Source organism: Sarcophilus harrisii, chromosome 6, assembly GCF_902635505.1.
Source record: "Sarcophilus harrisii chromosome 6, mSarHar1.11, whole genome shotgun sequence".
Lineage (NCBI taxonomy): Eukaryota > Metazoa > Chordata > Mammalia > Dasyuromorphia > Dasyuridae > Sarcophilus > Sarcophilus harrisii.
In genome coordinates this window covers 249,915,212-249,940,626 of record NC_045431.1, presented here as the reverse complement: position 1 = coordinate 249,940,626, position 25,415 = coordinate 249,915,212, and the positions used below count along the sequence as shown (strand labels likewise).

At 33.7% G+C, this 25,415-nt stretch overlaps 1 protein-coding gene and 2 pseudogenes across 1 annotated transcript; 1 reads left to right on the top strand and 2 right to left on the bottom strand.

Moving 5' to 3' along the window:
* The first annotated feature begins 1,013 nt into the window (after positions 1-1,013).
* LOC116420107 lies at positions 1,014-1,651 on the top strand (annotated as a pseudogene).
* A 7,908-nt stretch (positions 1,652-9,559) lies between these two features.
* Positions 9,560-10,541, bottom strand: LOC116419960 (olfactory receptor 1013-like). Its single transcript, XM_031942746.1, has one exon. The coding sequence runs from the start codon at positions 10,505-10,507 to the stop codon at positions 9,560-9,562; it is 948 nt and encodes a 315-aa protein (XP_031798606.1). The 5' UTR covers positions 10,508-10,541.
* A 9,392-nt stretch (positions 10,542-19,933) lies between these two features.
* LOC100922156 lies at positions 19,934-20,862 on the bottom strand (annotated as a pseudogene).
* Positions 20,863-25,415: the final 4,553 nt, after the last annotated feature.

Below are 25,415 nucleotides of genomic sequence, written 5' to 3'. Positions count from 1 at the left end.
CATTAAGTTATATTATAAAAAAAACATAGATCCCCATATAATGAAAATAAAACCATTCAAAAACTTAAGTTGAAAATATAACATTGAATATACATTTTTAGTATTCAGAGGGAAAAAGCCCTGAAAAGTCACAGAATTTGCATCATATCCACCACTAATTGGACTGGTCCCTGTTGACCACACCCACAAAAAGACAAAACAAAACTCATTTAATTTTTTCAGCCAATTTTCTGAACTGTGAAAGGAGAGGTTAAAATGAAGAGACCTTTGATGGTTTTTTTTCCTTTCAACCACAACCTTAGATTTATAAAAGAAAAAGCTTGCATAGATGATCTCCAAGCTCCTTTCATTAACATTCTGTGGTATATTAAAACCTTTTCAGATATTTTTATTCTATCCTGAAACTAATATTCGTCTTTATATTCTAAGTTCTCTTCAGGGTCTGAAATTTTAGGATGTCCATGTTTCTCTTCTGTGAAGTGATAGAAAAGCCTATGGTAGCAAAATGCATTTATATTGCTTTAAACTTCAAGACCTCTACTTGCATTATCTCATTGAATAACATAATGATCATGTGATAAGGTGCTTTATTAGGCCCTTTTACGGATGAGGAAACTGAGAGGTTTAGAGTTAAGTGATGTTCCAGGGCCACAAAGACAAAAGCTGCTGAGGCAGAATGTGAACTTAGGTCTTCATGGTTCCAAGTATAACCTCTCCTTGTGCCATCCATATGATCCAGGGTCCCCAGATCTAAATCACATGAACTTATAAACTTTAGATCTCTTTTGATGTTTCTTGGACTTTTAGGGTTCCCTATGTCAGTGGAGGTAAATCGAACCCTGATAATTCATCTTAATTGGTTTTCAGCTGATCCCTGGATCAATTGATCTTCTTTGGAGTTTTTGGCTCTTTATTTGATAACATTGGCAGGGAACATGATTCTAATTTCTTAATCAAATTGACCCCTTTTCAAACCCCTATGTATTTTTTCATTGGAATTTCATTCTTGGTTTCATACATCTGTTCCCCAAAATCCCCACCTGTATTCTGAAGACAAGGTATATTCCTTAATGGGCTGTGGGGCCCAGTTTTTCTTTTCCCTGTTTGGGGTTACACTGGTGTTCCTTCTTGCCATGGCCTATGACGTTATGTAGCCATCTGTAATCCCCTTCTATTCAGCTTCATGTCCAGATCTCTCTGTGTTGGGCTGGTTTCTGGGTTTATAAGCTGGCTTTTTGAATGCCATAGGCCATCGCTAACACATTTCGCCTGAAATTTTTGGGAAAAATATCATTGACCCTTCTTTTGTGATGTTCCACCCCTTAAAATGTCCTGCACTAAAAAGGTTTATGAGAAGATACTCATGGAATGGGGTTTTGTTTTTTAACATACTGGCCATCCTGTATCCTACTTCAATATCCTCCTGGCCATCCTTCCATCCTAGCCTCAGGAGATGGAAAGCTTTCTCCCCTTCTTAATGATCTCTGTCATGCTTTTCTATGGCACCCTCCTCCAGTACTCAAGACCCAGCTCAGCTTATTCCTGGAAAAAATTCTTCCTGTTCTACAATGGTGAATCCTTTTCAATCCATTCTATAGCTTTTAGGAACAAGGATGTAAAGGCGGCCTTCAGAAAACAATACAAAACATAAAGTACCAAGATGATTTTATTCATATCCTAGATATTTTTTATCCTTCCCAAAATTAGGAGACAAATGAATCATGTGTTTTCAGTGTTTTCTTTTGGAAATTCATTAAATGTGATAGTTTCTTTATTGATTTGGAAACATTTCAAAGATAAATCAACAAAATTTCAAATGAAAATCATTTATTAAAGAAAAAAAAAACTTTAGTCTTGCACTGCCATCCCCCAATCCAGGACAAATAATATAAGTTTAATAAGTTTTTTTTATAAAAATGGATGCTGAAATGAGTTCCAAAATCTGATTTTTCAAAATTTAATCTCTAATTTAATTGAATTCCAAAATTATTTTTAAAACAGTAATAAAAATTAAATTATACAGTATTTGTAAATTTCTTTTTTTGATTCTTTTATACATATTCAAAATCATGAGCAACTTGGACTCTCTAATAGCCAAGGCAGTGGTGTGTTGTATAGAATGTGCCCATTATCATGAACACAGATGTATCGGACCATATAACCTAACAACTAACTTTGAGTGTTCTTGGAAACTTTGTAAGATTATAAATTACAAAAAAAGAAAAAAAAGGAAGTGGGAGGTGTCTTACAATTGGGAAATATCCTCAAGAAAAGAGTTCTCTAAAATAATAAAATTGAAGTTCTAATCCTTTTCTGGTCATGAAATAAAATATATATTGGTCTTACTGGTAAATATTAGCTCATTATATTTTCAAATTGTTTTAAAAATCAAAATAATCAAAGGGGGCAACTAGTTGGTTTGAATGAAAAGCCCTGAAGTCAAAGAATGTGAGTTCAAATGTGGCCTCAGACATTAACACTTCCTGGCTGTTTATCCGGCAATCATTAACCTCAATTGCCTCACCAAAAATGAATGAATGAATGAATAAATAAATAAAAGCCCAATAAAAACTTTTTTTAATGGAACTTTTCATAGCTTTTACTCAAACCATACCCACCTAGTAAAACAAAGAAAACATATGGTTTCAAAAGGACATTGAGGACATTCATAAAAAGAGAGACAGAAAGCAGACAGAAACAGAGAGACAAACCAAAAGAGGCAGACAGAATTGGAACAGAAATGGATCTGTTTTTTTGAAATGGAAATAACCTCAAGAAGGAAAAAAATTTAAAGGTAAAAATTTGGCTTTATATGTTTTTTCTCTATTGTAATTGTGAATCTATTATGAATAGTTTCTTTTAAGTTAAGAATTTCGAACATATATAGAATTAAAAGAAATGAATATTGGATGTTGAACCAAGACAGACCTAATTTCAAAGTAATCTCAGACACTTATCAACTGTTGCCCTGGATAAAACACTTCACTTGTGTTTTTCTGACTTTTCACCTATAAAATGGATAATTAGAGATATTTTAAGTAAAATGAAATATTTTCATTATTTTTATTATATTAGTTATTCCAACTTTTCATGTCGGGACCAATACTGTTTGTGGGGTTTTCTTGGCAAATATATATATATTAGATTGGTTTCCATTTTTTTCCTTAATTAAGACAAAAAAGGATAAGGGTTGCCAACCCCACACTAGTGTCTAAATCTGGGTTGAACCACATCCATGACTTTTGGCCCTGTTTCTATTAATTGAACAATCTAGCTTCCTCAATGTTTTCATGGAATTAAATCTTAAAGCGTTATATAAACTATGGTTGTTTTATTTTTTAAAGTTCCTTATTTGAGTTTCCCCATCAGTTTTCTGTTTAGGCCTTAAATATCATGATACATTGTTGGAAATGATCTCAAGGAACCTTTTCCTTTTACAAGGCTAAATTTAAACATTTAATAAGTGATTTCTTTGTCCCGTAAAGGGGAAAAAATAAAATTAAAAGTTGTCACTTATAATTTTTTAAATTTCTATCACTAGGTGTATAAAGGGCATCTCATGAACCCACATCCTAGCTCTAATTCTTTTGTGACCCTTTCGGGCCTTCTTTATACAAAATGATTAATGGAGTGGGGGTGCGTCTTTTGAACTTTCTAACACAGAATGTGTCCCTAACCCAAATTTTGTATTTTTCTAATGTGTGTTGTTTTGAATAAAGTCCTTCAAATAATATTTCAGTTGTTTGTTGATTTATGCTTTTTTGAATATAAATCTATTCAAATGATTTGGGTTTTTTTTTTTTTTACTTAATGTTTAAAAATATAAAAAAGCAAAAGGGAGGGAAAGGTAAAAGAAGGGAAATATAAGAAAAGATAATAAAAAAAGAGGAAAAGAAAGGACAGAAGGTGATGGAAAGAAAGAAAAAAGGAAGGAAGGAGGAGGGAAGTAAGGAAGAATGGAAAAAGGATGGAAAAAAAGAAAGAAAGGAAAAGGAGGGAGGAGGAAGGAAAGAAGGAAGGAAGGAAGAAGGAAGGAAAGAAATGAAGGAGGAATAGAGAGGAGAAGAGGAAGGGAAGAAGGAAGGAAGGGGAAGGTCCTAAGAGGTTGGTGGGAAAGAAGTGAAATGTTTAATTTAAGAAAAGTGGAGTTTGAGAAAAAATAATTGCTGATTTTAACTATTTGATGGGTTATAAAAGAATATTTGAGAAAATTGGAAAATACAAGGATCTACAATGTGATATATATTTGTAAAATTGCAAACATCAAAGATCAAGTCATCCAAAGAAAATGTACTGACAACAAAAATATTTCAAAGTGGAATGGCTTCTCAAGAGATATTGGATTTTTCCCTCTTATAGGTCTTCAGATTGATGGTTAACCACTTTTGAATATATTATAGTGAAAATTACTTTCCAATATGTATTGGACTATTAGAATCTTAGATAAAACACACCACCAAAATTTCTTTAACCCAAATTCCAGGATTTAGGAAATTTTCTCTAAATTAAATTCTTCCACAATCTTTCTTTCTTAAATTATTTAAATTTAATCTTTAGCTAAATTAAGATCCAAATTATCAAATTGTGTATTCTCTAACAAGGAGGTTTTCCCTTTACTTGATTTTGGGAAGAACAAAACAATAGGATCTTTGAAGAAACCTTTCCTCCCCTGGGAAGAAAAAAATTCCCTTTATCCCTATGTACTCAGTTCCATTTCTATTCACTATGGCATAAAACCACTTTTGACTTCAGGTGTCTTAATATATTTCACAAACCTATTAGTAATAGTCCATTTTCATGAAAATTAAAGCCTCTAGAAAAAATACAATATACACACATATATAAATAATGCATGCACACCTGTACCCATGTGCCCACCCACATATTCATGTACATGCATTATAAAAACCACAATATAAGTTGAAAGTATTTTTCATGAGTTTTAAATCTAGTTATAAGAATGATTGGTGGTTTTTTTTGGGCAGAATATAAACTTTGTTAAGAAGAAATATCTGAATAAAAAAAAAAACATGTCAACCAACACATTATGAATTTTATGTCTGATACAGGAGTTTATATTTTATCCTAGAAGCACTAAAAACATTAAAAGTTCATGGGAAAGGGAACTCCTCATGAGTATGGTTTTGTTCAGAATGAATTGAAAGAGGAAATTAGAAGCAGGAAGATCATTCAGGAAACTATCACCATAATTGAGGTAAGAAGTGATGAGAAATTAGAATTTAGAATTGAGAGAAGAGAAAGGGTATGAAACCAATTGTGAAGGCAGAATCAATAACATTTTGGAGCTTATTGGATATGAAAAATATAAAAAATGAAATCTCCAACACACGAAGCTAATAAAACTGTTGACAGTTGAAACATTTTCCGAACTTTTTCTCTTGGCTTTTCTCTGAATCCTCAATTGCTTATTGGATCTTTCTCAGGATACCTTAGAGATATCTTGCACTCAATATGTCTAAAACCTATGTTTATTATCTTTCTTTCTAAATCTAGCTCCCTTCTAAAGTTTCCTTGTTCTTTTGAAGATGCCAGCATTATTCTATTGCCTTAATATTGAAATCAAAACATTATTTTAATGTCTAAGTCTTCTTTTTAACTTAGTTATCAAATCAATGAATCAACCTTATAATTTTGGCTATCATGTGCAATGTGTCAATACACACATGTAAAGTGAAACACACACACATACACAGAGAGATACCAAGACAGACCCAGAGAGAGAAAGGGAGAGAGAGAGAGAGAGAGAGAGAGAGAGAGAAGAGAGAAAAAGAGAGAGAGAGAGAGAGAGAGAGAGAGAGAGAGAGAGAGATATTGAAATTAAGAACTCTTGCTCTTGGGATGTTTTTCCTTTTTAATTACTGTGTTCCTTAGATGACAGACATGAAGCCTTTCATTGGGCCTGCCTTCAAAGTCTTTTCAACTTTGTAGGATCTTCCATAATCTAGTTTACAGTGTCCCCTCAGTTAAGGACCATGCCTAAATGCAAAATCCAGAAAGCCTGTAAAGGGTTAAAGAGGACTGTACCAGTAAGGGGCAAGTTGGTTCTTCAAAAGACCCAACAGCTGTGAATCATAACACACTTGAAGGAATTGCAAATCAGCCTTTACTGACACACATGTTGCTGGTGAATTGGTAATGAAATAAATTGGAGGCAAGATGGAAGAGGAGAGAGGTCAGAGAATGCAATTGCCTCTCATTCTCTTTGCATTGCTATTATCACCTCACATGAAGGATCTATTCTGCTGGACAGAATTAGATCCCCAGAAGTCATTAGCAGGTGGTTCCCATAGCACCCTCCATGCTATGAATAGCCTGAGAATAAGGACTATGATAACTGGTATCACCAGTATATGTGTGTTTGTGTATATGTATATGTAATATAATAGAAAAACATATAAAAATCAATATTCCCATTATTTTAGAAGTCCTAACATTAGTTAGTAACCTTGGTCTAAAATGCTCACTATAATTATTTAAATATAATAATAGTAATTTGTTTTAGTCATGTCAGATTTTTTATGATCCCATTTTCTTCTTGGCAAGGATATTGGAATGGTTGTTATTTTCTTCTCCAAGTCATTTTACAAATAAGGAAATGGAAGCAAACACATTGAAAGCACTTATTCTGGATCACAGATAATAAGTGAATGAGGCCTGATTTGAATTCAGGTCTTTTGAGTACAGACCTAATGCTTTATCTACTGTGCCACCTGGCTGCCTATAGTATAGTAGTTACTAGCTTTTATATAGCACTTTATGGCTTGCAAAATTCTTTACAAATATTTGTTTTCCTCAAAACTGTTTATCCTCAAAACAACACTAGGCTAACAGGTGCTAATATTATCACTATTTTATGATAATATTACCTCCTACCAATGAAGAAACTGAGATAGAGCTTTTGTGCCTTGCCCAGAAATAAGTAAGGCTGGATTTGAACTTAGGTCTTCTTGACTCCAGGATTAAAATTCTACCACTCAGATTAGCAGATCTGATCCATGGAGAAAGGCTATTTCTCCCCATTATAGTCCTAGGATAAAAACAAGAGACTAATGTGTCTTCCTAGTAACATTACTCATGATTACCTGCCCCCCATCTCTTATGCATTCCTTTATATCATTCACCTAATTGTCTTTTCAACATCATCTTATAAGTAATTAGCCCCCCATGCCAATTTTAGCAATTAGCATCAATTAGCTTTTATCAACTGATATTTAATAAAAAAAAAAGATACATCAAAAACTAAAGTACAAAGATACTGTCCCATCTCACAACAGGATTCTCTCTCCCTCTCTCTCTTTCTCTCTCTCTCTCTCTCTCTCTCTCTCTCTCTCTCTCTCTCTCTCTCTCTCTCTCTCTCTCTCTCTCTCTCTCTCTTTTATTTCCCTCAGTAGGGAGATGGACACAAACTGAAGATATTGGACACAAACTTAAAATGGTAGTAAAAATATCCCCCAGTTCATTGCTCATGAGTTATTGAATATCAGTCAGCTGTCAAGACAAATTATTGCTGAGATAGGATAAGCAGATCATTTTTTGAATATGTAGGGCTTGGCTACTATGACTCCTAAAGACTGTTACACATTCCCATTCCTGGATCTTTCATAGATCATAAATTATTCTGTCTCCAAATCTCATTGACCTGGAACTAAGAAAGAATAAATGCAATTAATGTTCATCTCTACTCTAGGGGTACCAACAAGTTCATGTTGTTCATCATTAGGCTACAGACAATAGAATCACTTAGAATTGTCTAAAATTAGGTCAGGGCATTTTGTCTCTCTTTTTTGCATGCTGAAAATTTCAAAGTTCTCTTCTGGTTACTCAGTGCTTTAAAGGTAACCCTGAGTCTCTGAAACATCAATTCTAATAAGTCATATCAAATTGGAAGGAACTCAAATGTAAGTCCTAACATAAAATGCTACTACATTTTCTTAGAAACAGCCCAGCTAAATTTGAAGAGAAATTTCTTTTCAGAGAATTTAATCATTTATCACTTCTTAAAACATTACTTGTTGAAAAAATTGCATTTAGCACTATCAAAGGATGCAAAAATTGCTAACATCACCAAACCTTAAAGGAAGACATCCTAAAGAAAGAACTCTTTAAAGCAAAATGCACTTGTAGAAGTAACTCTATAGGCTGTTAAATAATATGTATGTGTTTTTAAAACTGTAATAACCTTGAGATTTAATCCTTTCTGAAAGAGGGATTCATCTAAGACTTAAATGGCTCAAACTCCATTAACTTCATTCTACATACAACATTTCAAATTCTTTCAACAGAAAGCATTCTAGGAATAATATTGGCTTCAAGTATATGTCACACTAATATTTTCAAAGATTTACATAAAGAGTTTCTGATTTTTTTCAGCCTTAAGACCTTATTGCACTATAGGTGATCACAACCTATATGTTACTTAGGAGATTACCTCAAGAAAGAAATATTCAACCACTCTAGTATCTTTCCCAATAAAACCCCAAATGGGCTGATAAAAAGTTGGATGTGATTGAAATAACTTAACAACAATAACAACCACAATCAAAAGATAGGTACTAGAGAACTGCCTTACACTAACCAGGTGATTTTCTTAAAATGAGGCAGTTTACCTCCTCCAAAACCTCTAATAGCTCTTTTTATCTGCAAAATCAAAAGTAAAGATTTTTGTTTGTCAGTTAAAGCCTTCCAAAATGGAACTCATTTCTATCTTTCCAATTTAATTTTATGTTGCTTTTCTCTATTTTCTCTACTTTAATTTTCCCACACAATAGACTTCTCTCTGCTCCTTATATTCCATTTTCTATCTTTATTTCTATGTGCTTAGCTTTTCCCCATGTCTAAAATAATATCTTGTCCTCATCTTCACATCATGATTTCTTTGTCTCCCTTTGAGTTTTGACTCAAAAAGTCACACAAGCTTTTCTTGCCCTTTCCATCTTTTTCCTTATAGCCTATGTATATGCTTATTTATTATATTATACTTATTATTATATCTAATTATTCCTATTGTTATATACTTAGGTCTATTACTACATTAAAATATCTCACTGCCATTAAAATGTGAGATCTTTCTATGAAGAAACTATTTTTACCTTTCTTTGTATCATCAACACTTAGAATTGTATTTGAGATACATAGTAAGAGATTAATAAATACTTTTTGGCTAAAGGACTAAATGGCTAATTGAGATAAAACTTTCACAAATTGTAAGAAACAGGACTTGACAACAGATCTTCCTCACTACAAAACATAATATATTAAGTCACTCTATCCAAACATAAATTAAACAACCAAAAACATTTGACTCTACAATCATATTTTTCTTCAAATAGTAACCCAGTTTCATTTTGCTCATCCCAGAATTTTCTGTCATAACCTAAATTGTCTCAAATCTTATGAGACTATTTTATTCCTAGGAAAAAGAAGGCATATTCTATATCATATTTAATAGAAAACATTTCAGAGAACTCTGAGTGTCAGACAAGTTACATCCAATATTGAGATGAAATTTTTAGAGGAAAACACAATGTTTTCTCCAAATTTAGGAAGTTGTCATTTTGCAGAATTTCTTTAGGGCTTCTTTGACATCCTTGTTCCTCAGGCTATAGATCATGGGGTTCAACATGGGGAAGAGCACAGTGTAAAATGTAGAGACAATTTTGTCCCGTTCCAGAGAATAGCTGGAACTTGGGCGAGAATAAATGTAAAGAATAGAGCCATAGTATAAGGTAACAGAAATCAAATGAGAGGAACAAGTAGAAAAGGCTTTGAGTCGACCCTGTGTAGAGCGAATCCTCAAGATGGCAGCAATGATGAAGAGATAGGAAGCCAGGATTAGTGCAGTAGGAGTGATGACATTGGAAGCCAAGAGGAAGTAAAGCACTTCCTGGTAACTGTCCTTCACATCACACGCCAGCTTTATCAAAGGTGGGACATCACAGAAGAAATCATCAATAACATTATCCCCACAGAAATTCAGAGTGAATGTATTGCTAGTAAGTATGATAGCGTTAACAAAACCACCAATGTAGGAAATGCCAACCAGACACATGCATAACCATCTAGACATGGCCTGAGCATAGAGCAGTGGGTTGGAGATGGCTACATAGCGGTCATATGCCATGGCTGCCAACAGGTAGCATTCACTATATGCTAGTCCTGCTGAGAAAAAGAACTGAGCCAAACATCCAGCAAAGGAGATGCTTTTATCCTCAGAGATACAGGTCACCATGATTTTAGGAGTATAAACAGAGGAATACCAGAGATCCAGAAAAGACAGATTCCCAATGAAGAAATACATGGGAGTGTGCAGCCGGGAGTCAGTATAGATTAATACTATCAAAGTAATATTCCCCATCAGTGTCATAGAGTATACAATGAGAAAAATTACAAACAGGATGAGCTGCATCACAGGATCCTGGGAAAAACCAAGAAGAATAAATTCAGTTACAGTGTGGTTGTCTTTCTCCATGCCTGTAGAGGGTTTCATCTGCCATGGAGAAGTGGTTCAGAAGTGCCATTGCCCATATCTAGATAAAACAAATGAAAAGCAAACATTGCATGATTGGATACACTATACCAATCAACAGTAGTAAAATTTGCCTATTGTCTAATTTGTTCATCTCTGCCTATCATTTAAGTAAACCTTAGCACCAGCAGAAATTTGAAATGGTTCTTATTTCAATGGAGGTGACTTTGAATGATCAACATCTTTAAGAAGATGGTGTTCCCTACTAGCCCAAAAAGGTTTCAAGTATATCCCATGTCTCTGACTTCAACACTACCCTCCAAAGACTAGCCCAGCTAGCTTCAGAGAGGCTCAGTACCTGCCATTTTCACTAGTAAAGGAGATTTTATCCACATCCATCTTCAACAAATGTCTACCAAGCTCTGTACAAAATATGGAAGTACTGGATAGGAAATCATTTTGAAATAAATGTTACATTAAATTAAATTTTAAAAATTAATTACACTATTGGGCCATAAAGCCATTCTTGTTTATGATTAATGAAATTCCATTAATCAGTTCTCTATTTACCTAGTGTATCAAAGAATTATAGGGTTATTGCTTCATCATTAACTCACTCATTAATGAGTTCAACTCTTTTATTGTTAAGACAAGAAAAATGAGCTTCAGGGAGTAGATGTGGTTTGTCCAAGATGATCTGACTCCAAATCCAGTTCTTATTCTATCAAACAGTGACATCTCATTTTTTCTACCACTTGCTCTATTTTTACAAACATGAGGAAAAACAAAATCTAAAAACCTAAGAGTTGAAAAATCCTTCATAAAACATCATCAATGCAATTCAAGCCTGAAAGGAATTCTCATTGCAATAAATGTAAGAAGTAGTTATGTAGCCTTTGTTTTATGAGTTCCAGTATCAAATAAAATGTTTTATTGTTTTAAAACAGTGTACATTCTTCCTTGTGCCTAAGGTCATTTTGTTCCTGAAATAAGTCCATCAAAGAAGTCTTTTTTGCGTTTTATAATATAGACTTCTAGCTCATCTCAATCCCCTAACCTCCACACCACTTTTGAGGATAATCTGAAGTAGTGAAATTTTATTCTATCATCATCACAACCATCCAGGATGTTGGCATAATTGTTTGATACTGTGCTAGTAAGGCAGCTAGGTAGTGGAATACATGGGATAATAGGGTTGGAATCAGAAACACTCGTCTTCCTGAATTCAACTCTGGCCTCTGACATTTAATAAGAAATCATTTAATCCTATTTGCCTCAGTTTCCTTATCTATAAAATGAATTCTGGAAGAAAATGGTTAGCCAGTCAAGGTCATCTGTTAAAACCCTGAATGGGGTCATGAAGAATCAGACACAACTGAAAAACATCAATATTATATGGTAGTCAATAACATATGAGATTACACTCCATGTATGATAGTAATAGTGTTTTATTTAGGCAAGTCATATAATATACATGTAGCTCAAGCTTGAATGTTCTTGCTCCTCACCTCTCACTTGGTTCTCACCACTTCTTTCAGTTTAAATCTCATCTTCTCAAGCAGGTTCCTGGTTCCTCTATCAGAGGTCCTCAAACTACGGCAGGGGGCCAGATGCAGCAGCTGAGGACGTTTATCCCCCTCACCCAGGGCTATGAAATTTCTTTATTTAAAAGCCCACAAAACAAAGTTTTTGTTTTCACTATAGTCCAGCTCTCCAACAGTCTGAGGGACAATAAATCTCTAAATAAACTGGCCCCCTATTTAAAAAGTTTGAGGACCCCTGCAACTTTTAGTACCCTCTTATCTCAGGTTGTCTTCTGTTCATTCCATTGAGATCTTGTATTTATCTAGTTATTTACTTCTATCTCCCTCTCCCCTTTGACTATGAGAACATTGAAGATGAGCAGTTATCTTTCTCATTGTACTTATTATGTTATAGAAATTCTTGTTTTATTCCTAAATTAAAAATAAAATAAATTTTAAAAAATAAAAAAATAAATAAAATATACTTACTTTGGCAGAAAAGTTTTCTTTGATATAATCACTTTCCATTCAAAATTATGAGCCTAAAATAGAGCATAGAAATCTTTCACAAACATAGAAGAAAAACATATCTCTCTCCTTTTGTTTATGTAGGGGCACTGGAGACTTCCTCTCCCCTCCCACCGAGGCCATATAGAAAATGTATTATCAGCCGAGGAGCTTCTTGGGAGAGAGGAGACCTGAAATAACAGACATCTCTATTTAGAATAATGGTGCAAGAAACTCATCTCCTGTGATAATTTCTGACCTCATATAAATATGACTTTTTCTTTCTCTTTTCTGTGTGCAGCATTTGTTGAATAAAATTGAAAAAACTGGGCTGGGCACAACATGTTAGACAAGGAGACAGCAATGGTTTTTGACTTCAAAACAAGCCCTTACACAGCTTTCTTGTTCAAGAAACTTCCTCTTAGAGTTGGCACAAGCTCAAATCTCATATCTGGCATAAGACATTCTCCCTCCTCTTTTCCCCATTGGTGCTCTTCCTCTGAAATTGCCCCTCTTTTACACTGTTTCTATCTTTTATGTGCATAGTTATTGTAATGGCCATCTCTCTCATTAGAATAGGACCGCTGTGATTCAGCAGAGACTATTGTTTTCTTTCTGTGTTCCCAAAGGTAAACGTAATTTCTGGAACATCTTTTGTGTTGCTCAGTCTCTATTCGTCTCTCTGTCTCACTCTGTATCTCTCTCTCTTTTCATTTCTCTGTATTTCTTATAATTTCTGTATATTCCTATTTCTCATCACTGTGAATGTGAAGTAAAAAAAAATGTCTTTTCTGGTTGCCATTTGCTGACACCGTTCCATTTTCAATTTTTAACTTCCTCTGGGTTGCAAAACTAAATGTCAAGAGCAGATGTAAACTTGATCAAATATTTTTGAGATGAGATTTGAAATTATTCATGTATATGATTTGATAGATTGCTCAGGCCCTAATACATGTTTTCTGCAATATTCTGAGTCCTCCACAGGTTTGAGTACTCACAATTTTAATGGTAGAAAAATGTAATGGATCTGTGAGATTTTCCTTTCCACTAAAGCTCTTAGTTTAGAAAAGTGGAAAGAATAATACATCTGGAATCAGAAGACCCAAATCTGTATGAACCCTTACACTGCACTTGCTTGTGGTCTGAATCAATTATCTTTTTTGTAAAATGAAAGCTATAGGTTAAATGACTTTCCAATTCCCTTCCAAACTAAATCTATGAGCTCATGAATCAGATAGAGAAGATGTCTGACCACAACAGAAAATATAATACTTTTGAGATTTCAGATATTCTGCCAGGCTTGTGAATGAGCTATTTGGGTCAGATGTGTAGGTATTTATCTGGCTTCTCAGCTGGTGCCTCATGTCACACGTTAGAGGCAGCTGCATTTATTTAGGCAGTATCAAACAGACTATCGGCTTCTTTTGCAACAAGATATTTCTACTTAAGTCCCATCCCTGATTCATACAACTCACCTAAAAACGAGCAATGCAGTCATCCCAGTGGAACCCTCCCTATTCTGCTGCTCCTGGAATCTTTTGTACTTACTTTGGGCTCTCCAGAGGCTCAGATCCCAATCAAGTAAATACTCTTGGCCTGGAAGTCCTTGGATATGGCAATTAAACCAAATTTCCTGTTGATTGTTTTGGTTTTGTTTAATTCCACAGGAGGATGGAGTCACACTAGGGAATCATGCTCTCCAAAGTTAATTCATCCATGACTTTCTTCCTTAATAAGACCTGGAAAATATAGGAAAGTAATAATAACAATGACTTACCACTGCACCAAAACCCAATAGAATCTGTAGACTGGGGTTGAGAAAAGAAAGATCTCTACTATTGCAAGCTATTTTTGGAGCTTCTAAAATCCCTAAAGTTATTTCCATGAGAAATGTAATGGAAATAAAATTAAATTGTAGAAAAAAAGAAGGGAAAAGGTGAAATAATTTAATTCATTTGAAAACTACATGGTTTCTCTTTGGTAGAAGAATTCTTAAAGCAATGATGGCCATTCTATTGTTTTTTTTAAAGCATTTCAAGGCTTTTTCAATTCATTCTTTAAATGTATCAGGGCTTATCATATTTAAACCACTATTCAAATTGCTACATACACACCTACAAAAAGCAAATAATCACTGACTTCAGGAAGTTTATGTTCTACAACAGGGGATAACATGTAAATAGGTAAACAAATACAATTTAAAATATTCATAAAAGGGGCAAAGTCATGATGGCAGAATAAAGACAGGGATTTACATAGCTCTGAGAAATTCCCTTCCAAAGAACTTTAAAATAATATCTCAAAATGAATTCTGTATTGTCAAGAGCCACAAATGTATGGGAAAACAATTTTCCAGACTAAGGCAAATGAGGTCAATGTAAATTGTCTATCAGATCATGGTGAAAGTATAGCAAAGTCCAGTATAACTAATATCCTAGAAAGCCAGCAATAGATATTGGATAATTGGTCAGAAGAAAATCAGAGGGGTCTTATTTTTTGGCAGTTAGGTCCAGAACTCCATTGCATTGATTATATGCAGATCCAGATCACAGTTTTGTGTAAAGGGCTGAAATTCTAAATAGGTGCACTTCAATCAGACAATAGAGCAATTAAGGCTAATTACCTATTGGATAATACTCTATTAGCAAATGCTTGGAAAATGGCCCTTCCAACTATTCTGTGCTGGCTTGATCTTTTGGTGTATACAGATAATTGTAGGGGGATTAGGGGATGGAGTAAGACAAGCCAGAATCACTTTGGAGGAGAACAACTAGGAGAGAGATTGTTGGTGGCCAGACTCCTGGAGGTTGGTCTCTCTGCATTACTTCTCCCCCTAAAGACCAAGGACTTTTGCTGATCCTGACTCTGACTGATCTTGAGGTCAACTGGGAACTAACCTGCACATCACAGTTCTGGATCTCATTCTTAGCATGAGAAGTAGCAATAGCATACCAGAGGTATGGTATACATAGTAGTCAGGATCTTGATCACATCAGCTTGGGAAGACTGCCTACTTACAGAATGTCAGCATTAGCTCAAAAAAGCTGCACACACACACACACACACACACACACACACACACACAAAACCATAGTTTGGAACAGTGCCTCCTCCATCCTGGGAACAGAGTCTAACTTTAATATCAAGTTAAAAGTCAATAAATAGACTGAAAAATGAGTGAACAACAACATAAGAATATTGTGACAAGGAAGACCAAAACACAAACTCAGAAGAAAATAACAAAGTCAAAACTTAAATATCCCAAGACACATACACACATACAACAATAACAACAACAACAACAACAACAAAAACATAAATTGGATGCAAGCCCAAAAGGAATTCTTAGAAGAATTCAAAAAAAGTATTTCAAAAATCAAATAAGAGAGTTAAAATAAAACTGGGTGTGTGTATGAATGAATGAGTAATATATGAAGATCATGAAAAAAAGAATCAACTGCTTGGTAATGGAAGTATCAAAATAATGAAGAAAATAACACTTAAAAAACAAAATAGGCCAAATGATTAAAAAAAATCAAAAATCCACTAAAGAGAAAAACACTTTAAAAGAGCAAAACTGACCAGATGGAAAAGAAGGAAGAGGAAGAGAAGAGGAAGGAAAAGAATAATAAAAGAATCCTCTGCTCTCAAAAAGTTTCTAAAAAGAAGGACAATATACCAGAAGCAACAAGGTAGATAATATACACACACACTCACACACATATGTATGCATATACATATATGGACGTGGATATTTATATGTATGTATACACCTACATATACATATATATTTGGAGCCTAGAAGAGAAGAGAAGACAAGACAAGACAAGAGAAACTTTATTAGTTAAGTGACTTCCTGCAAAAGTTTAGCTTTTGAGTTGATGAAGAAAACCATGCTGGGGTGGGGAGGGAGACAGAAATTTTAGTGCTGACAATTATGCTGAACTATGCTGAGATTTGTACAGATATTATTTCAGTTAATCCTCACAATAATCCTGTAAAATAAGTGTTATTAAAGTCTCCTGTACCTGTAAGGTATGGAGACTGTTATGATTCCCCTTTATACTTGAGGAAAATGAAGTAAACAATAGTTAAGTAATTTTCTCTGGGTCATACATATAATGTGTCTGAGACTGGATTTGACTCAAGTATTCCTGATGGGCCCAGGGCTTTATCCACTGTGCATGGATAACCACCTAGCTGTTATCCATTGGGCTGAAAAAGACCAAAAGTTCTTCTTATTCTGTAAGGTTCTCAACCAAAAATAAGGTGGGCTACTTTGGCTGGAAAGGTAGTGTTAGGGTAGAATTTCTAAAATTATCTCACTGGAGGTTTTCAAGCGAAAAGAGAAAGTCACTAGGCAAGAATAACACATGGTATATCATTGTTTAGCTCTAAGTTGGACTAAGTGTCTATTGAAGTCACTTCCAAAACTCAATCCAAATGGCATCTATCTCTGAGACTCAGTCACTGAGACAACGAATAATACTAATTTATAGTCTTCTATATATTCTGAATGTCATTGATTTTATGTATAGGAGTATTCATTAAACTGACCTGTAACACCCTTTCATAACTGAATAGATTATCCTTCTACAGATGAGTTTCATTCATTTAAGCATCTTGGTCCTTGGATGATGGGAAAAGTACTCAAAATCTTTTTGGTTTGTCTACATTTTCTGCAGCCTATGCAAAAATGGTGCAACTTTCAAAAGCCTATATGACTTCCTAACTATGAGGAAATATCTGACTAGAATATTGCAGAAGCATTTTGTTATTAGGTAAATCTATAAAAGGTTAACTGGGTCTCAAATGAAGGATAATTATTTGGGAGTTAGAATAAATATTTGGGAGATTTTAGCTTACAATTCTGCAGGTTCCAAAGATCTTTGATGTTGATATGAATAAGGAAAATGTCAGAAATACTTCATAAATATAGCAAAGGTACCAAGAATTATAGCTATTTATCTGTGATTTTTGATTATCAAATGGTTTGGGAAAAAATGTTATTATGAATAAATTCACACAAATGCTCCAGATTATTATTATTATGTGTATAAATATTTCAAAAGAAACCTAACAAATTAAAAGAAATTAAACTTATATAAGATCCTGACTCTAATGGTTAATGAGAATTACACATTAAAAGAAAAATGTAATCAGACATCAGAAGTAATCTGCTCTCCTCATAGATACATACTTTGAGGTTAAACATAAAATGAAGTTTAAAAAGCTATCTCAAATATTTCTGAAATTACATGTGGAAAAGAACAAGATTTATTTCTGGAAATTCCTTTATTTTTATTTTTTATCAGTAAATTCTCCATTGGACAGTTAAGTAGAAGAGTGATAGAGTATCAAGTATGTCATCATCTTCATGAGTTCCAGCTGGTCTCCAAAACTTACTAGCTGTATGATCCTGGTCAAGTCTGTTAACTATGCTTGCCTCAGTTTCTTCCTCCATAAAATAAACTGGAGAAGGAGATGACAAACCAATCTAGTATTTTTGCCAAAGAAACTTCAGTCACAGAGAGAAAGACATGAATGCAAAATAACATAATAAAAAATTCTTCATATAAAGATGACAAAAAAGAAAAATAAAAAGGATCTATATCTGGGAGCTAGGAGAAAATGATCAGTTATGAAAGAAGAAACAATATTCAGTTTCATCAGTTAAAGCAAGTCTCAAATAGTTTGTGGAATCTTTTTTATTATTTATTCATTTTCCAAACATAATAAAAAAGAAAAAAAAATTGTCATACAAAAACAACCAGTTAATTTCCACAATATGTTATCCTTCTGTGTGCAATATGGTTTAAATCTACTAAAAATAAACACATATTAATAACTTTAATCCCCCCTCAAATGAAAATCCACTAATGAAGGATTTATTTACAAAGTATGATATGTAAATTTTATAATAATATTTTCCAGTGTTGATTATGCTACATTATATGAAACTACAAACTCAGGAGAATAGGACAGGAATAAATATTCATTGTAGAATAACTTGCTCAGAAAACAAACCAACAAACAAACCTCAGAGTTCTGCCTGAGGAGATGATGAACTACTTATGATTGGGGGACTTGGTAGGTTAGTGACTGTAACTGAAAGGGGGTGGTCACATTCTTGTCTCATGCTCACAGACAAATAACTTGTGGAAGGCTTTGACCCTTATAAAGTTTGTCTTCAAAAAAAGAGATATTTGCAAATGGACAACTCCATCTGAGCAACATTGCAGTTGATCTTTTCCATTCTCTCAGAATGAATAATTGATATTTATTCTTTGCATTAGGGCCTCATGGTCTACCAACAAAGTCTTTCATCAAAGGGAGTGTGTTTTTTCCTTTATTTGTTTGTTTTAGAAAGTGCATTTGACTTGAATTCAAAAAGTTTCAGTATAAGATCTAAAGTTGAATTATTAACTCCAATTTTTATTAACTGAGTGACCATGAACAAGTTAAATTTTTTTTCTGAGTTCTGGTTATTCATTTGTAAATTTGGACTAATAATGTTCATGCTCCTAACAAACAATATTGTAGAGAGATAAATATTTTAAAAAACTAAAAAGTTATATGCATATATAGCACAACATAGATTTATATAATATATATCTATACATATATTACACAAATATACATGTGTGTATATATGTATGTAAACACACAAAGAATTTGTGGCAACTATTGCAAAAAGACAATTCTGTAGGAATTTCTTGCAACAATTCATATTAAAACCTGTCTATGACTTAATAGATAAACTTTGAGGAGTTGATTTGCAATGATATAAATATGTGAGATATTATTTGATACATTTGGAAGGATGGTATTGTGGATAGAGTGCTGAGCTTGGGACCAAGATGGCATAGATCGAAGTCCAATATCTGATGCTAAACTCTCTATCTGCATTGAGCAAGTTATTTTACCTCTATGTTCATCTAGAAACTCTCTAAGACATCTACTGATAACATAGAGATGAAATCAAACTGTCAGTATAAAGATAAAACAAAAGATCATCACAGATCACAGATGTTGCTCAAAGGGCATTATGAGAACTGGACTTAGAAAACAGGACAAATTTCAGCAATTCACTCATATTAATAGTTAACTGTTTTCAAGAAATTTGACCATCTCAATATTTGGAATTATAACATGACTAATTCCTATGAAGTTTTATAGACATAAACAAAAAGAGATTCTACTCAAGGAATGTTACAGATAGAGCATTTATTTATATAATTATATTTTTAGTTAGTAACTAATCCCATTTCATTCACTACTCTACACAAGCCTTATTCTTACAAAATATATGTATATGTTTGTCAATAAAAAGAAGAAAATGTAGATTGATTTTATTTCTTTTTAAAGTGACAAATATCTAAAAGCCACATACAATTGATGAAATCTTGTCCCAAAATTAGGAAGCTGGCATCTTGAAGAGTTTCTTCAGGGCTTCTTTCACATCTTTGTTCCTCAGACTGTAGATCATGGGGTTCAACATAGGAAAGACCACAGTATAAAATGAGGAGACAATTTTGTCACGTTGTAGAGAATAACTGGAACTTGGGCGAGAATAAATGTAAAGAATAGAGCCATAATACAAGGTAACAGAGATCAAATGGGAGGAGCAAGTAGAGAAGGCTTTGAGGCGACCCTGGGTGGAGCGAATCCTCAAGATGGCAAAAATAATGAAAATGTATGAGGCCAAGATGAAGACAATGGGAGTAATTACATTAGAAGTCAAGAGGAAATAAAGCAAAATTTGGTAACTGGCCTTCACATCACATGCCAGTTTCACCAAGGGTGGTAGGTCACAGAAGAAGTCATCAATGATATTATCCCCACAGAAAGACATAGTGATGTTTCATGGGTAATGATTGCACAGTTAGTGAAAGCTCCAAGATATGAAGCTGCAACAAGACCCACACAGACCCTTGTAGACATGGTCTGAGCATAGAGTAGTGGTTTGGAAATGGCCATATAACGGTCATATGCCATGGCAGCCAACAGGTAGCATTCACTATATGCCAGTCCACCTGAGAAGAGGAACTGAGCCACACACCCAACAAAGGAGATGCTCTTGTCCTCAGAAATGCAGGTCATTATAATTTTGGGGGTATAAACAGTAGAATACCAGAGATCTAAAAAAGACAGGTTCCCAATGAAGAAATACATAGGGCTGTGTAGCCTGGAGTCTGCACAAATTAAGACTATCAAAGTGATGTTCCCCACTACTGTTAGAGAATACACCATGAGAAAAAACACAAAGAGCACCAGTTGCATGACAGGATCCTGGGTGAAACCCACCAGGATGAACTCAGTCACAGTGTGATTAAATTTTTCCATGGCTTCAACTCATCTTCTCTACACTTGATGTGAAGATCACATATTTCAGTCATGTAATGACTTGAATCACTTGGGAAAATGAATGAAAATCAGGATCAGTCACTTGATAACTGAACATCATAGTGAATAAGTAATTAACTGTTTTATTCATTCATTCAAGAATTTACATGAATACACAATATCTGTGTATTCATGTAAATACAGATATAACACACATAGATGTATAAAGATATTTATGGTATGAATATAATAATATGTATGTCATATGCCTATATATATATTATATATACATAATAAATTGGAGGTAATCAACAAAGGGGAAAGAAAGCTTTGAGGCAATACTTATTTAGAGACTATTGGGAGAATAAATTTTGGTGAAATAATAAGATATTGAATGCATATGGATGCCAAATCAGTGGAGAGAATATCATAGATTTACATTAATGATATTAATATTAATTACAATAATATCAGTTACATAAAGTGATGTACATGTGTTATCCCATTTTATCGTCACAATAAAAATGTGAGGATTCTTATCCACATTGCACAGAGAGGAAAATTGAGTCTAAGTGGTATCAAGTCATTTGCCCATGGTCATACAGCTAGTAAGTATCTGAGGAAGGTTTTGAAATCAGTTCTTTCTGACTTCAGGTCTAGCATTCTATCCATGCCATCAATAAGATTTAATACATAGTCCAGATATAGAATAGTCAATATTTGGCAACTGATAAGATGTATGTGTTGAGGGAGAAAGAAACATGTAGAATGATTGTGAGATTGCCAGTTGGATGTTTAGAAAATGACCTTCACTTCAATGGAAAGCTCATAGAGTAGGATTGGAGTTGATTCTGGCCTCTATGTATGGTTATCATTATCTCTGAAAAATCCCACTAAGCTAGAAATGCTTCAAGTGTGTACCCCATAAATGGATTCATGCTTGACATGAAATCCACTGGTTTTAAAGCCCAGCTAATGTGTTTCTCTCTTACTCTCCTTGATCCATACTGCTCCAGAAATTAGCTTTCATACTGTTCCTCACACTCAACATTATACTTTTTCTTCCATGTATTTCCATTGGTTGTTTCTCTTACCTGAAATGTTCTGCTTCCTCATTTCTACTTTCTGGCTTCCCTGGCTTCCTTCAGGTCACAATTAAAATCCTGCCCTCTACACTATGCCTTTCGTAGCTCTTTGAATGCTAGGGTCTTCTTTTATGATTTTTTTAATCATTTGTCCTACCTATAACATGTTTTTACATAACCATTTGTGTTTACTCCCTTAATCCCTGTTAGATTGTAAGGTCTTTGAGAGCCAAGATTATCTTTTGGTCTCTTGGTATTTTCTTGGTATTTCTAGTACCTGACATGTAACAGGCTCTTAATAGATACTATTTAGGCTTTAGTTCACTTGATTTGTCATTCAAAAACCAGCTCAACTAATTTCATAGTTTTCACTTTTTTTAGCCACAGCAGTTCTCAAATAATGTAGGATTTTACACCATCATTTATGAAAATAGGACCCACACTAATGAAAGCATAGACCCTTTAAGAGCAAAAGCAGCAAATAGTCATTCATAGAATACCCATCATTATCCTTTTCCTGCCAAGTTCATTACCAAGTTTTCTTTCAAAATTTCTATTCTTGATTATTTATATGTCATTGTAAAGTCAGTAGATCAAGAAATTAAGAAGTGAGCTGTTCAAATATTTAAAGTTAAAAGGTCTTTAGAAATTAACTAGTACAGCCCTTTTATTTTAGAGAACAGAACACTTTGATCCAGAAATACTAAGTGATATTCCAAAGGTCCTTTACTTCTAAACCAAGCTCTTCTTCCACTGAGCTACATTGCTTCATATCTGTTAAATATTAGATCTGATGATTCATTTTAATTCACTTGAATGGTCCTTATGTGTCAATACACAGTACACAGGAGGTTCATTAAATTGTTTTCTTCTTATATCAAAAAAACAGGATTCTATCTGAAGAACTGTTTCAATTAACAAAAGAAATGTTAATGAAAGGATGCTTCCTTTAAAATCTACAACTTAAGGTTTTTATTCATTTTGCCTTGTTTGCTAAAGATGAATCAAAGAAGTCTTTCCTAATCAAAGAAGTCTTAGTGTATTGCCATCATTTTGACTATCATCTTTGTCATCATTATCATTATCATCATTATTAATTACAATGATGTGTCATCATGGAATAGTGCACAAGAGTTGTGTTTGCAAACCTAAGTTCAACCCATAACTTTTGCATTTAATGTTTGGGAACATTGCTTGATTACTTAATAATTTTATAGCTAGAACAATTTTCTGACATTTTTTATTAAGTGACAGCTAGAATGCATTGTTGTTAGAAGTACTCCCCTCTTTGGTGAGAGTCTATGCATATTTTAAATACTAATAACTCTCAAATAAGCTGTGATTTATGATAAACATAAAAGTACATAATTTAATTTGAACTCTATTATTAACTTCACTTATTGGATAATGAAAATGAGACTCATAGAGATGCCATGACTTGCCCTGATGAAATACCTGAAAAATAACAGAGCAAGAAATACATACATTGTACATGAAAGAGTGGAATTAAAGAACTTGAATTGAAATTCAGCATCTTATAAGTGCTAATTTTTAGATCTTACATAAGTCAAATTCATATAGATGTATATTGGTGCATATATATGCATGTATATATGAATATATATGCACACTATTAAATCTAAATAATCTCTATCTTCTTGAGGAACTTTTCTTTTAACTTCTGTCTCAAAACCTACTTTCCCCATGTATTTTTCCCTTATCCTCCTGGTTGACAGACATTCCCTAACAGAAAACATTCATGTTTTATTTTGTAACATGTCACGGTTTTATCTTCTTTTATAAATATGTTAGGGCAGCTAGGTAAAGCAGGATGAGAATGCCAGATTTTCAAAACAGGACTCACCTATTCACAATTAAAAATATATTGATTTATATAGTTCAAGGCAGATGATAAAAAAAAATCATGGATTAAATGCATCAAATCATTGTATTTGCTCTCCTCTTTCTCAAAATGCAGTATTATAATTACAAAAAATAGTGAATGTTATCAAATCTGTCAATTAAATCTTGTTCATAAAAACTTGGGAAATCCCCCTTTTAGTTTCTGAGGAGTTAGAAGGAAGAAAATAGCTGGGAGTATTAAAATGTCACCAATTGGGCATAAAAGAAGTAACTAATTTGCTAACAATTCTGGCTTTTTCATGATTAAAAACCTAGTTCCTTGTTTTTCATTTTTCTCTTATTTTTAAGTGGCGAATTCATGTAAAGATCTAAGTTATATACACTTTATTAGTCATATTCTCAGACTAATCCCTTGTTAAGGCTGCTTAGTAACTGATAAGGAAATGTGTGAAGTATTTCTCATCTTATTATAAATAATTTTACCACGTTAATAATAATGGGAAGCCAACCCCTGTTTCGAGATGGACGAATGGTTTCGCGGTCCCTAAGCGAGCTGGGCAGCATTCCATACCAAATAGATCGAGGCAAGGGAATTCTAGTTGCTTGTAACGGTAACTCACGTTGGAGTCGCTTTATGGGTAGCCACGACCTGGGTCTCCTGCGAAACAGAAAATGGGCAATAAAACACCTGAGTTATAGGTATGGCTTTACATTAAATGTCTATCTGACTTTGGATAAAAATTTTGCTTCCGCTTTTCTGAACTTCAACCAATAACTTTACTCTGTAAATGAGAAATTGAATTAGATGATCAGTGAAACACTAATTTGAGAAATCTTGAAGCATTCTATATTTTATGTTCTCATCACTAAATCAAATCTAGATTCTCCATCCTAAGAACTCTATCAACCTCATTTTCTCTGCTTTCCGGGCTCTTTTGCCTCGTTTTAAATGTAACTTTGAAGTTCTGACATTATAAATTCTAGCTTCTGAAAATCCTTCTGGCTCATTCATTCCATATCTTACATTAACATTCTATATATCATATCGTTGCTGACAAGCTTGGTCATAGTATGTATATCAAAAATGTTAATTATCTCACTACATTAAAATATCCATTTTTCTTCTCAGGACTCATTAAAATGTGCAGGGCTGCTTGACTTAAATGTCTAAAGTAAACAACCATACTTTTATTCTTATTTTAGGTTTGTTTTTTCTATTTCTCCTCACTCTCAACTGTTATTTCTCAATACTCTTAGAGGGAAATCAATTATCTTTTTCCCTTTTATTAACTGGAGCTACCTGGTTTCTCTGTTTAGGCTACATATAAGGAAAGAGAAGGAATTGTATTTCAAATAGATAAAATTGTCTCTGAGTTAGAGGATTTAAGTGCATCAGTTTTAAGCTAGATCAAGATATCACAGGATCTTTTCCAACCCTTTCTTATTTCATAAAAAAGATCCAGAGGGTAATTGTCCCAAGAGCTCAAATTGCAGGGATGGAAGATTTGCTGCTTTGGCCTTCTTAAAACTAGAACATTGTTTAATTCACTTAAACTCTCTGTCTCTATTTCAAAATTGTATAAACCACACGAGATATTTTTGTAA

What these genes read in the sequence shown, in the direction of transcription:
- LOC116419960 (XM_031942746.1), bottom strand. Translation starts at nt 10,507, where the DNA reads ATGAAACCCTCTACAGGCATGGAGAAAGACAACCACACTGTAACTGAA.